The sequence below is a fragment of the Neolamprologus multifasciatus genome, chromosome 9 (genome assembly GCF_963576455.1).
Source record: "Neolamprologus multifasciatus chromosome 9, fNeoMul1.2, whole genome shotgun sequence".
In the NCBI taxonomy this organism is placed as follows: domain Eukaryota; kingdom Metazoa; phylum Chordata; class Actinopteri; order Cichliformes; family Cichlidae; genus Neolamprologus; species Neolamprologus multifasciatus.
The window spans coordinates 31,281,147-31,294,606 of record NC_140447.1 but is presented as its reverse complement, the minus strand read 5'-3'; the positions used below and the strand labels follow the sequence as shown (position 1 = coordinate 31,294,606).

Genomic DNA, 13,460 nt, shown 5'->3' with positions numbered 1-13,460 from the left:
GTGTGGCAATGAAGCATTTTTATCTCTCAGATTATTGTAGCTCTTCCCAGAACGTTGATTCTGTTCATCTGGGCGAAATGTTTTCGGAAAAATTCCAATTTCTTTTCCTCACAAACTGTAAATGTATCGCTACAAACCGAGAGATTCTTCTGTTTCTTGGAGTTTTTTTGTGGCACTGTACTTATGCTTCGGTGATTTTTGTGTTTCCAGGTTTTTTATCCGACTCTAAACATCAACGGGAAGCTGTTTGTTGCCATGGACCAGAACGGGGTTTCCCCGCCGCCACTGCAGGGGCAGCTGCCTGCTTGCACCATGGAGAAGGTCAAGGAGGAGAGTGTGAGTTCCGTGTCCTGACTGTGTGCGTTCGCTGCAGTGGAAACAATGGTGCAGCCTGCAGCCATCCAACACTCAGACATGTGAATTATGAATCAGCGCTTTGCATAACTCCACTCTGATATCACGGGTTAAACACACACACACACACACACACACACACACACACACACACACACACACACACACACACACACACACACATATACATATCAACCATCTCAGATAACAGTGCCATGGTATTCCCCCCATCTGCTCACACACGTGGGCGCACACACACACACACACACACTGTTGGCACAGGACTATTTCCACACACACTCTGAACTTTGTGTGCAGTTACAGACATCATTGAAGAGCTAACTGATATAGATTCATTCAGACTGTGTTCACCTCACACAGGGATAAATATTTTACCAGGAGCCAATCAGGTGTCAGAAAGTCCAAATTTGGGCAAAACTGTTGGTGAGTGTGGACGAAGCTGAGGTTTTGATAGGTTGTGACATTTGTCGAATGAAGCAAAAGTGCCTTCAAACCTTATACTGTAAAAATGTCTGGATACACAGAGCTGTCACTAGAAGACACTTTTGAATCGTTTGAATTTGGTTTTTGGTGCCTGAAGTCACCAACACGGTAAATGAACTGTATCACACAGATAGCAGCTAGCTAGCGCTCGCTGACATAAAATAAAATAGAGCTCACACCACAAACGTTCTCAAGAGACAGCTGAAAGGAGGAGCCAGGAAAAAGCTGCAGTTCCTCTAATGTCCACTTGAAGCTCCGTCCAAAAGTGAATCAGTTCCCAGTGACTCCCATATTAACATTCCCAGCTTTATAGCAAAAATAAACATGTTTATAGCCTGGTACAGCTGTGAGGGGGGAGCTGGGTTGCCTGTTTAAATTGCAGTGAGGCTCAAAGTTTGTATTAGTTGGGATGTCTCTGACAGGTGGCTAGCTGTCTGCTAGGCTCAAACTCAGCTAACTCAGTGTCTGAACTGGACCTCTGGACCATGTTTGAGTCTTTGGAGCATTTTTAATGAGCACTGGCTCATGACTCAGCATGTGGTTAACAAGCTAAAGTCTACAAACGAAAGGTCGATGTCAAGCTAGCTATGTCCACATGTTTTTACCCCAGTAAACTGTCCCGTCTGTCAACACTGACGTCTATTGATGAGCCACAAGATCGAACGTACAGTTATACTGAAGCCAGAATCACTAACTCAGCATTAGACAGTGTTCGTATCTAACAGGACTACACACATGCACACACTGTGCTGATGCCGCGAGTAACTAATGTACAGTTTTCACTTGAAATCCTAAAATAGGCTTCTCGTTGCTTCCTGCGCTGCACGTATTTTTTCACCAAGGCTGTTGACATCCGGCAGTCGGCTGTGCGCCTGGAAACATGCAGCACATAGATGTATCGGGTCATGTCCAGTCAAGATGATAATCAGATCACACTCGTACTGCATGACTCACTGACCAAACACATGCAGAAGAGGTGAGAAAGTCCGCCTGTGCAGATGTGTTATCCATAAACAGGTGTTTACGTGATGCTTTGCACTTCTTTTTTGGGCTAAATGGGGACAAATGACATCACATACCCAGCATGAATACCTGCACAGAAAGCATATCAGCATGTGAATCTGTAGAATCTGCAAACAGGCAACAAGATTCTTGGTACCAGAAGCTTTGTGGTTTCCTCTTGTAGTCGTGGTGCTGTTCACAAATCATATTTGGACAGGGTTCTGTCTGATACACTAGGATGGTGTGTACTTTAGTTGTTGAGTGTGTAGGAACCCTGCACACCATCAGCCTGTAACCCCGTCTTGAGATCCCTTCCCAGGTGATTCAACCCCAACTTACACTGAGACCCATGTGACCTCAGTGCTGATGACATGGTTGATCAACAACTTGCAGCATCGCCTCCATGACAACCTGGTTAGAAGTTAACCCTTTAAGACCTACAATAGAACCAAGTCCGCCAGAGCTTATATTATATTTTTACATGCTGTAGTGTCATTTTTGGGAGCATTTCAAGTTGCTATACATCAATACAACCATTATAGCCCAGATTTTAATAATATGTCTGCATTAAGTTCATAGTAATTACATAAATTGCAAAAAAGTGCAATAAACTACAAAAAAATTGAAAATTATTTTTGTTTTTTTAACATATATTTCTAGTTAGAGAAATTTAAGAGGCTTATCCCTCAAAACTGTAAATACAAAAAAGTTGCACAAAATAGTTTCCCACCACAGGAAATTTATTTTGAGTGTCTTCATAGTTTTATTTTTGAAATACACCAATTTTTATACACTGCAGGAAAAACGAAAATAAATATTATGATGCAAATTTGCAAAAAAGCAGCATATGCATCAAAATAAACTATTTCCAGCAGTGCAATATGAGTCCTAAGCATCCCAGAAACGATACAGAAAGTCATAAAGTCAAAGATAACTTTTTAAAACACCAGTATAGGCTCATGAGGCCCTGATGGTAAAAAAGTACATTTCTGCAAAATGACGTCACTTCCGGTTTCGGGCAGGTCATGGCGGACATGCAAAAGTTCGCGCTGATGGACGTAGGAAGTGTTACAAACAGCTGATCGGATCGGCAAAGCGTGTTTCTGGAATATTATGTTTTTGTTGCTGCAAGTGCTTTTTATGCAGTTTTTGCAAAACTATATGTGGAAGGAAACTGTGACCGAGGACAAGCTGATGGCATAAGATGTAAGTACAACTCCTCCGGTTTCATATGCAAAAAAAATTATTGCGCTAGCTCACGTGGTTGCAGAGCTACCGGGATTTAAAAATAGTTACGCAAAACAGAGCGTGCCCGCTCTGACCGGCTTTAAAGGGTTAAATATGTGGTACTCTCCATCAGCTCTTAGAACTGAAAGGGTGAATGAGTGGTGGGACATTGTCAAGATCCTAAAAATGTAGTCCAGTTTCCTCCAACTGAAGTGTTTAAGAACTCTGAACGTTTTATTCAACACAACTTCTGGAAAAAAAGAGTAAATAAGTAAGTAATATAAATTTATTTGTAAAGCACTTTTCACAGGTAAAAATCAGAAAGTGTTTTACAAAAAAGAAAATGAAAAGAATGGAAATACAACAAATAACAATGTAAAACAGTAAAATACAACAAATTAATTAAAAGCTTGCCCATAAAAATGTCTTCAGCTGCTTTTTAAAACAATCATTGGAGTCTGTACAGCGTACACACTGCTTAAAAGGCCCGATCACCACGAGTTTTCAATCGAGTGCGTGGGGCCACCAACAATCTCTGATCTGATGACCTCAGAGCTGGAACAATGTGGTTTCAGCAGGTCAGATATATACTGGGGGGGGGGCTTGACCATGTAGGGCCCTAAAGGTTAAAAATGAAACCTAAAACTTACAGGCAACCAGTGACTGGAGGCCAAAACGGGAGTGATAAGAGATCTTCAGAGAAGCAGAGGTTGATTGTTGCACTGAGCACTCACAATGTGGTAAATGACCAAAGCTAGTAACAGGAAGCTCGGCTTTCTAACTGAAGTCTGTAAGCTTGTCTTGTGAATTATGTGGTGTTGCTACAATGACCAGCAAACATAGCACACGAGGCTCGCTCACTGTTAAACACTGAAGGGACTCATGTGAATCCTGCCTCTGCAGCACTGAGTGCAGCTGCTTCCACACAGATGTTTGTTTAGAAGCTGGATTTTGGTTACTTGCAATCTGTTGTCGTTAAAGGAAAAGTAAGGCAATTTATTTGTTTGTTAATGTTTATTTAACCATGTGTAACAATATGTGGACCTGGCTTCACATTTTGGGTTATTTAGACCTGTTGCTCTATTTTCACCTGTAAAGCAGGAGTGGGGTAGGCGGAGGGTTACCCTGGTGCAGGTGTGCAGCGGTCAGTGGAAGAATCCGTGAGTTTCTCTGTGAGTTTCCCATTACGTCGTAGCTACTCGGTGCTTGTTTGGAAGTTTAGGGGTTTTTTTCGCTGTAAAAAGAAGTTTTCTTCCCACGCACAACGGACACTAATGTTTTTGTCACTTTTTATGGAATCAAACTCAAAGTAAGGTCAGTACTTCCACGCTTTAAACGCTGCACGCTCATACTCTCTCTGCACTCGATATATGATCCATTGTTGATCTGCACACAGCTGTTGTCACGAACGTCGCACTCGCTTACGTCACTGTCATGAGACATTCTCGCAAAAAAATCACGGTTTTAGTAACGCAGTAACGCAGCGTTCCTACGGGAAAGTAACGGTAATCTAATTACCGTTTTTGCAATAGTAATCCCTTACTTTACTCGTTACCTGAATAACGCGTTACTGCCCATCACTGCTTACGAGGACATCAAACTGCTACTGCTCTATCAACATTTTAAACAAATATCCTCATATGAGGCTCTTATTTTTCTTAAAAACAAAAATAAGGTAAAAAAAAAAATCTGGTAATTCTTCGTTCTTACATTCATCAGGCCCCAATCAGCCCAAATATCAAAGAGAAGTTAAAAATGCTGCCGTGGAAGAGTTTGGGTCTTAGGAGGTTAAACACAATGTGAAAATCTTGAGAGTAAAATAACTTTTCAGGAGAGTCCTCGGCTAAGATGGTATGTTTTATAAAGGTAGAAACTGGATCTCCAGGACCAGCACAACCATGGGAAAAACATGCAAATGTGACATAGAGAGGTTCTGACAGGGTTCAAGCCCCAAGCTTCTTGTTAGTGGTAACCACTGATCCACCGTGCTGCCTGTTATAACCCTGAATATAAAGGAATGAACCTGTCTGGATAACTAGATCTTAATCACCAGAAATGTGAAATTAAAAAAATGGAGTTACAAATTAAATATAAACATTCTTTTGTTTCAGAGCTCTGATCTTTTGATGATTCCTTTAGTCCTGATTCTCCGAATATCAACACCGTTCCTGGTTCTTGCAAAGATTTGAGTTACTCTGACTTTCATCTCGAGTTTGTAAGGGCGAGAATGGTTTTTCAGTGTCTTTGTCTTGCAGCACACTTGAAACAGCAGCTTTCAGACACTTCTGTCAATTTAACGTTACCTCGGTTCCATCTTCACTCTCACAGCAGAGCCTTATAAAACCTGTGGCAGCTGAAAGGCAGCGAGCTCCACGCCATTAGGGAATGCATTTATTTTAATACTTGTTTACAGTGGTGTCTTTTCCCCGTCGGGCAGTGGGTTTAGAGTATCATCAGGACAAACACAGCAGCTCCACGCCTGGAGGTGTTCAGTCACCTCCACCTGCTCATAACCTGCTTCCAGACCTTCACTGTTACACAACAAGGAGGAGGAAGAGGAGAAGAACAGGGCAAAGCAGTTAAATACACTCAGAGTTCGCTTTATTAGGCAGACCTGTAGGCTTGAGTTCGGTGTAGGGGAACTGTTCTGCCAGGAAGTTTAGTTTTATGATGCTGTGCAGCTTCATGATTAAACACACTGTTACTTTGTTTATTGTGTGTTATGTTTTAAATAAAGACACATACAAGAAGAGCAGCTATTTACAATATGTGATACCAATAATTCATCTTTTTTGTAAATGCGAGAACTCAAGAATGAAGCAACCTAGCAGTTTCAAATGGAAACCATCTGCTAAAAATCACAGTGACCTCAACCGCAAGGTCAGAGGTCAAGTATTCTTAAAATCTTTTAAAAATTCTTAAAATCTCTAGAAAGAAGTCACCCAGGATTCTGATCATCTAAAAATACTTTCTGAAGCTACTAAGGAAAGCAGCACTACTGATACTTTGTGCAGTGGTGAATGTTTAAATGACAATAGTGGGGTGTTTCTGAATGGGATTTTGACGTGTTCATCAAGTTCATGGGATTCTGAGGACCTTAAGTCAAAGGCAAATGGACTTCCTTATCAAGTTCTGTCTTATCTGAAAGGGTTCAGGTCTAAAAGTTGATCGGGAGTCCTAAATTTCTGCAATTCAGAACCAGCAACACTCCCAGATAACAAAGTGGTTCATCCCAAGACAAAAGCGTCCACTCCCAAACTAAGCAACGTCATGCATGATGTGCAATGCAGTGAGGAGTGGTTGGGATATAGGATCACCCAAAGGACCACTCCACAGATACATGACACACCATAGTAGGGTCCACATCGACACCTAAAAGAGAGGAGACACTCTTGAGGAGACAGATGTTCACATTTTGAATTGAGATGATATGAGAGCAGAGTAAAGGCCATCTATGTCCACCTGGGAAGACCAAGCAGGTGGTGGTCTACAACATCAATCATCAACCACCTGCAACACAGTCCTGAGATCCTTTACCAGGTGATTTAACCCATTAAAGCCGGTCAGAGCAGCACGCTCTGTTTTGCGCAACTATTTTTAAATCCCGGTAGCTCTGCAACCACGTGAGCTAGCGCAATAATTTTTTTGCATATGAAACCGGAGGAGTTGTACTTACATCTTATGCCATCAGCTTGTCTTCGGTCACAGTTTCCTTCCACATATAGCTTTGCAAAAACTGCATAAAAAGCACTTGCAGCAACAAAAACATAATATTCCAGAAACACGCTTTGCTGATCCGATCAGCTGTTTGTAACACTTCCTACGTCCATCAGCGCGAACTATCGCATGTCCGCCATGACCTGCCCGAAACCGGAAGTGACGTCATTTTTGCAGAAATGTAGTTTTTTACCATCAGGGCCTCATGAGCCTATACTGGTGTTTTTAAAAGTTATGTTTGACTTTATGACTTTCTGTGTGGTTTCTGGGATGCTTAGGACTCATATTGCTGCTGGAAATAGTTTATTTTGATGCAGATGCTGCTTTTTTGCAAATTTGCATCATAATATTTATTTTAGTTTTTCCTGCAGTGTATAAAAATTGGTGTATTTCAAAAATAAAACTATGAAGACACTCAAAATAAATTTCCTGTGGTGGGAAACTATTTTGTGCAACTTTTTTGTATTTACAGTTTTGAGGGATAAGCCTCTTAAATTTCTCTAACTAGAAATATATGTTAAAAAAACAAAAACGATTTTCAATTTTTTTGTAGTTTATTGCACTTTTTTGCAATTTATGTAATTACTATGCACTTAATGCACACATATCATTAAAATTTAGGCTGTAATGGTTGTATTGATGTATAGCAACTTGAAATGCTCCCAAAAATGGCTCCACAGCATGTAAACATATAATATCAGCTCTGGCGGACTTGGTTCTATGGTAGGTCTTAAAGGGTTAAGCACCATCCATTCCTCGACCTATGTGATGGCATGTTGGGACTTCTGTGTGACAGCCCTGACCAAGGTTAATAACTTGGACTCTTCTTTAGCTTTTGGAACTGATGAAGCCAGAGCTGGAACCTCTTCAGGAGCCTGAAAGAAGTTGACCATCGACTGGAGCACTTTAGACGACTCATAGAAAGAATAAAAGTTTAATTATAAGTAAATATTGATGTTTAACGTTTTACCTGGACTTTTCTTTTTTTTGGTTGTGTGATGTGACTTAAAGCCTGAGTGCACTTTTAAGGCTTAGCTAGCATTGGGCCGCTGTGAGCGTTTAATCGTTGTACTCGGGTACAAAGGGAACTGAAAAGGTTTATTGGAGTCTATGAGGAGTGACTTACCTCTGGAGCCAGCCTAAAGTGGCTGCTAATGAGAAAGTTCTGAAGCATCTGCAAACAGTTAGTCGAATTCAGTTTTATTTCTGTAGTGCCAAATCTCAACAGTCACCTCCAACAGCATGGCAGCACATTTTGGTAATCTCACCTTTTCTGTCTGGTTTCTGCTGCTGCCGGGCGAAGTTCCCCTCCATCACAATTAAAACTGAAATCTCCTGCAGTGTGTAGAAAAAGTTACTTCTTGATAAACTGAATGTAAACTGCAGGGGTTGTGTGGGAGCTCAGAGCAGCGCCGAGTTCAGTTTATAGTTTCATGCTTTGAAATGAAGTATTTCTGCTTCTCTTGTCCATCCATCCATAAACCTGTTGTCCTGCTGCTCAGACTGATGCAGAGACGAGTGGGAGGAGGAGGAGGGGACGAGAACTCACTTATTTGCCATGGAAATGTCCCCATGGCAACCCACAGCAGCCAGCGGAAGCTTAAATGGCTGTGTGTGTGTGTGTTTCCCTGGTGCTTCCCTGCCTGGCACACAGACAGGATGTAGGCGGTGTTGTGGGCGGCGACCTTCAGGCCTGTGCGTCATGCTTCATTGGAAGAACACTTAGCAGGAAGCGTTATGTAATGACACCTGAGCAAATGAGGTTCACGCAGGTCTGTGTGAGGGCCGAGGAGTCCGGAGCTCGCCGGGGACCGCTGTCAGGCCTTTGCAAGGCGAGCAGCTGAGCACCGTTCAAACCTAAACAACTTTATTTAAAAGGCAGTTTTGCAGCAGCAAAAGGTCTTTGTGAGCTGCAGCAGTTTTCCTCGTGTCAGCTGAGCCGTACTGCGGCGGCAACCAGATAAATGGTAAATGGCCTGTATTTGTATAGCGCTTTACTAGTCCCTAAGGACCCCAAAGCGCTTTACACATCCAGTCATCCACACATTCACACACTGGTGATGGCAGCTACATTGTAGCCACAGCCACCAAGCCCTCTGACCACCACCAGTAGGCAACGGGTGAAGTGTCTTGCCCAAGGACACAACGACCGAGACTGTCCAAGCCGGGGCTCGAACCGGCAACCTTCCGGTTACAAGGCGAACTCCCAACTCTTGAGCCACGATCGCCACGATGCGTTTTTAAGCAGGTGTAACTCGAGCTATCAGACCTGCTCTTATATCATTTTCCATTTGTATTCATGTAAAGCTTCTATAATTAAATTATAGAATTATAGAAGCTGTTGGTAAAATGGTAAATTTAATTTAAAATTTACCATTTTAAATGAAATTATCATTTGATTTCTTGAATAAGACATCTCACAATGTGAAATACACAAATAACTGTACCAACAGATCCAATATTGGGTGAAAAATAATCCAACCAAACTCAGCAGGTCACACGAACCTTTGAAATTAAAGTTTCTATTATTTATTTATTTATTTGTATTTTTTTTGCTTTTTTTTTTTTTGCTTTTTTTTTTTTTGCTTTTTGTTTTGTTTTGCTTTTTTTTTTTTTTTTTTTTTTGCTTTTTGTTTTGTTTTGCTAAGCAAAAAGCAAAAAAACAAACAAAAAAAAAGCAAAAAAAAACAAAAACAAAAAAATTAAAGTTTCTATTAAACATCACGTGCTGTGGAGTGTCCTCTCCATCGAGAGCAAAGTTCTGACATCCAGGAGAACCTTCAGCTGTCTGAAAGGTTGGATCTGAAATGACCTTCCACTAGCTGTGCTCGCTAAAACGATTGGGTCAAAAGACGACCAACGAGAACACAACTCTGACATCTGCTTGCATGAATGACCGGAATGAGAGTTTAAAAAGGACACATGATTAGTGTAGATCTCAGTGAGTAGGCAGTAAGGAGGCTCTGATGGCTAATCCAACGCTTGGATTTTGGTAGGACAGTTAAAAGTACAGCTTACTCAACAAATGTGCTGCAAATTTAAACACAGAGAAGTACTGAAGGACTTTGTCTTAAAAACCTGCTCGGACGAGTTTATTCTTCGAGGAAAACTTTAAGTCCTCATTAGCTCTGACACAAATCAGTCCTGGATGGCTCTGCAACAACAACTTGCTTGTTATTTCCTGTTATATGGTCTTGAAGGCTGTTACGGGCACTTTAAAGACAATTTTGTGAGCTCATATCACGCAGCTCGTCTAATCTAGTGCAGTTCTTACAACCTTATCAGCAAGATTTCCTGTACTGTCCAGGAGGAGAGCACTCTTGCTCTGTAAATTGTTGGGCTTTTATTGTGAAGGGTAATAACAGGAGGATGCATATATTACACATTTGTATGGATGCAGCACCGACAGCTCCTCATGTTTTAGTTTCTGTTCTGTGGAGCTGAAAAACACTATCAAAGCCTGACAGGCTGACATGTGGCCACATGTCATTTTAGTTTCATCCCTATTTCTACACATTTATCTGAGTTTTACTCGATGTAGCACCAACGCGTTCCTCCTGAGATGTTCCCAGACCTGATGGAACATCCTTTATAATCCGTCTGCTCTCTTTCCAGTCAGGAATGGCTTCCATGAGCCACGATGATCACTACCAAGAGCTCGGGATAATCAACAAGGGTTGCAGCAAATTAATGTTGAGCGCCAGTTGATTACTTAGTATAATTTAAACTTTTAATTTGAGAGGCAGCAGCTGAAGTCAGGCTTTAAGAGGAGAGTCGAGTGGGTGTTTTAGAAGTTCAACCCTCGTGAAGCTCATTTGATACATGAAAGTGAGGATGAACGAGAGAAATAGCAGCGGCGCGCTGATTTCTCTGATTCGTTGAACACCAGTCATCACCTGCTTCTGTTGCCGTGGTGATAGACTGAATGCACTCACACACACACACACAAAGAAATCACAGCACTACGTTTGACCCATTTGACCCGACACAAATGTGTGTTTATGCGATGTTATCACAATGGTAACAGAAGAGTCCAAGCAGCTCATACTCACGAATGAGTGATGAGTGTGACAGCGGGCTCAGTCAACTGAGGATGTCTTTAAAACATATCTTGGAGGAGCTGGTAGAGACCTTTGAGATTGCTTCTTAATCCCAGACCAACTCCATGATTGTTAAGTTGGGACTCTGTGTGGGGTAATACCATCTCTTATTCTCTGGTTGCATCTAAAGATGTAAAGTAATCAGGATGACTTCCATCTTTTTAGGTTCCCACGTCCACCACAGAGCTCAGCACGATGCTACTTCCTCGGCCTTCGTCCATGCAGGACTCGGAGCGCAGGGGCAGGGCAATGAGTGCTGCCAGCTACCTCACCGACGTCATGGAAGGTGAGCCACGCTAATTTGAATGCAGGGCACACACACTAAATATGATGTGAGTCGTTATAAACCAAGGAATTCAGTATATTTAACCCTACAATAGCAAAAACTCGTGGGAGCCCTCATCAGCTTCTGCAAGTGTCTAAGCTTCTCAGATGAGAATTGAAACATCTTCATTACCTTCATTAAGAAGTCCAGCTCCCATCAGTTTAGCTACCAGCATGCCTCCGTCCTGGGGCCTCCACATGGTTACGGTGTGGAGAGCAGCAGCAGGTTTCTTAGGCTACGTCCACACGTACACGGGTATTTTTGAAAACTGAGATTTTCCGTTTTCGTTTTAAAAAATAATCCCGTCCACACGTAAAGGCAGAAATGAAGGAAAACGCTGCTAGGAACATGCCAAAGCAGCAGGTGGCGCTATATTCCTAACCGTGTAGAAATGTTGGCCAATCAGAAGTCTAGAAGCCTCGGTGGGAAAAAGTAAACAAAGCTGGGGCATAGAAGCAGAACCGAGTCGTATGTGTGGAGGGACAGTAACTGTGTGTGTATATGTAAGCATTTAAACACTGCAGAGACAATTAACAGTAACAGTATTGTAGAAATTCATTTCACCGAAACAATAACGTGGCGCACAGTGTGACGCTGTGTTTTCTGCGTTTTTCTCGTCTACATGTAAATGCAAAAACGGAGTTTTAGAAAATATCCACCCTGGCAGGCGTTTTTAGAAATCTCCGTTTTCAGTGACCTAAAACGCCGTTTACGTGTGGACGAAAGGTGCAAACGCATAGAAAAATCTGCGTTTTCAAAAATACCCGGGTACATGTGGACGTAACCTTAGCTTCTTAGCAGACACCAAAGTCAGGGTTGCAAAGTGGCTTGCAGATGTGGCTAAAATAGCTTAAACTGAGTTTAAACTTTAGCTGATGTTCTGCTGAGCTTCCTGAATTAACGCTCCACCGTTTGTTCTTTTAGAGGGAATAATTCAGCTGCTATGATTCACTGACTGAGTTTAATTTTAAAGTCTGTTTTCATGCCCTTGTTTTTGCTTCTGCAATCGACTTTGCAAACCGCTTTGATTCCATCTCCTTGTTTCATGCCGTACTGTATCTGACTTAATGTGATAGTGGTTGCATTTATATGACAGTGTTGGTGTAGAACAGATGGCAAAGAAGGGAAATGACACAGCGAATGACCAGGGGCGGAGTTGAATCCCGGCTGCTGCCTCGGTACATGGATGTGCTCTATCAGGTGGAAAAAATACAGATCAAAACAACTTATTGATTCTACACGTGCAGTTTTTATGCCCCGCTGACCATAGACATCAATACTAAGTCTTTATCCACGTTCATGTAGATGGGGACTTCCTAATATTATCCCAATACCCGCTCAGCCTCAGCTGAGTGCTGAGACTTCTTTGATTTATTTAGCAGACTTTGATAGCAGCGAAACAAAGTGAATTAATCTTAATCATTCTTAAAATAATCCCACCAGGATTAAAGGGATTTCCTTTCTTTCCAGAAGCTTCTGTTTCACTTCATTTCCAGCAAAAGGCAGAGTGATTTAAAACAGGCTCATTACCTGCATCAGCTCCAGCATCCTTTCACATTTCATGTGTTTGTGCGTGTGTGTCAATATGGGACTGTAACCTTGGCTGACTTTGTGTCTCAATATGTGTGTGTTTGTGTGTGATTGTGTAACCACGTATTCGTCTGAATTATAACGCTTTTGTGGGTGCGAGAGAGGAGCGTGTGTGTAGCTGTGTCTGAGTTTGCTTCAAAGACTGTGTGTGTGTGTGTGTGTGTGTGTGTGTGTGTGTGTGTGTGTGTGTCTGCCCTAGTCAACCCCAGGGGAACACGGGCTTTGTTTGCGCCAGGGACTTGGGAAAAGGGAGAGAGACACAGAGAGAGAATGATGGAAACAGCGAGGGAGAGAGTGTTATCCTGGTCACCCTCATTAACCGTGAGATCATTCCAACTTCCTGTGTGTGTGTTTGTCCATGTGTGTGTGTGTGATATCGGTGTGTTACATTTCTGGATTCATATCAAATCTGCACTCGTGTGTGTTCTGAGCGTGCGATAGGTCTGCTGAGTCACAGTCGCTCCCCTCGGCAGTCGCTGCTCTTACAGAACAGATCATTATACAGGAAAATACAAAATCCCACTGCTGTCCTCCCGGCATCCATCTGCACAGCCTTCATCCCTCCGTCCCTGCTCCTCTCCCCTCTTTGATTTATTCATGTCATTTTTAAAATTATCATCTGTTTCCCAGGAGACTTTCCT

General features: G+C 42.1%; 1 protein-coding gene and 1 long non-coding RNA gene across 7 annotated transcripts in view; both read left to right on the top strand.

The window, feature by feature from the left end:
- LOC146511891 (sodium channel protein type 3 subunit alpha-like) overlaps positions 1-13,460 on the top strand; it is a 289,234-nt gene that overhangs the window by 163,630 nt on the left and 112,144 nt on the right. For all 6 annotated transcript variants that reach the window (XM_085171634.1, XM_085171632.1, XM_085171635.1 and 3 more), the window contains 2 exons: positions 211-336; positions 11,070-11,190. In XM_085171634.1, coding sequence (XP_085027760.1) covers positions 211-336; positions 11,070-11,190 — 247 coding nt within the window. The remainder of the gene's footprint in view (positions 1-210; positions 337-11,069; positions 11,191-13,460) is intronic.
- Positions 343-3,200, top strand: LOC146511893 (uncharacterized). Its single transcript, XR_014875950.1, has 2 exons — positions 343-1,319; positions 1,362-3,200. It is a non-coding gene; the product is annotated as an uncharacterized LOC146511893 (long non-coding RNA).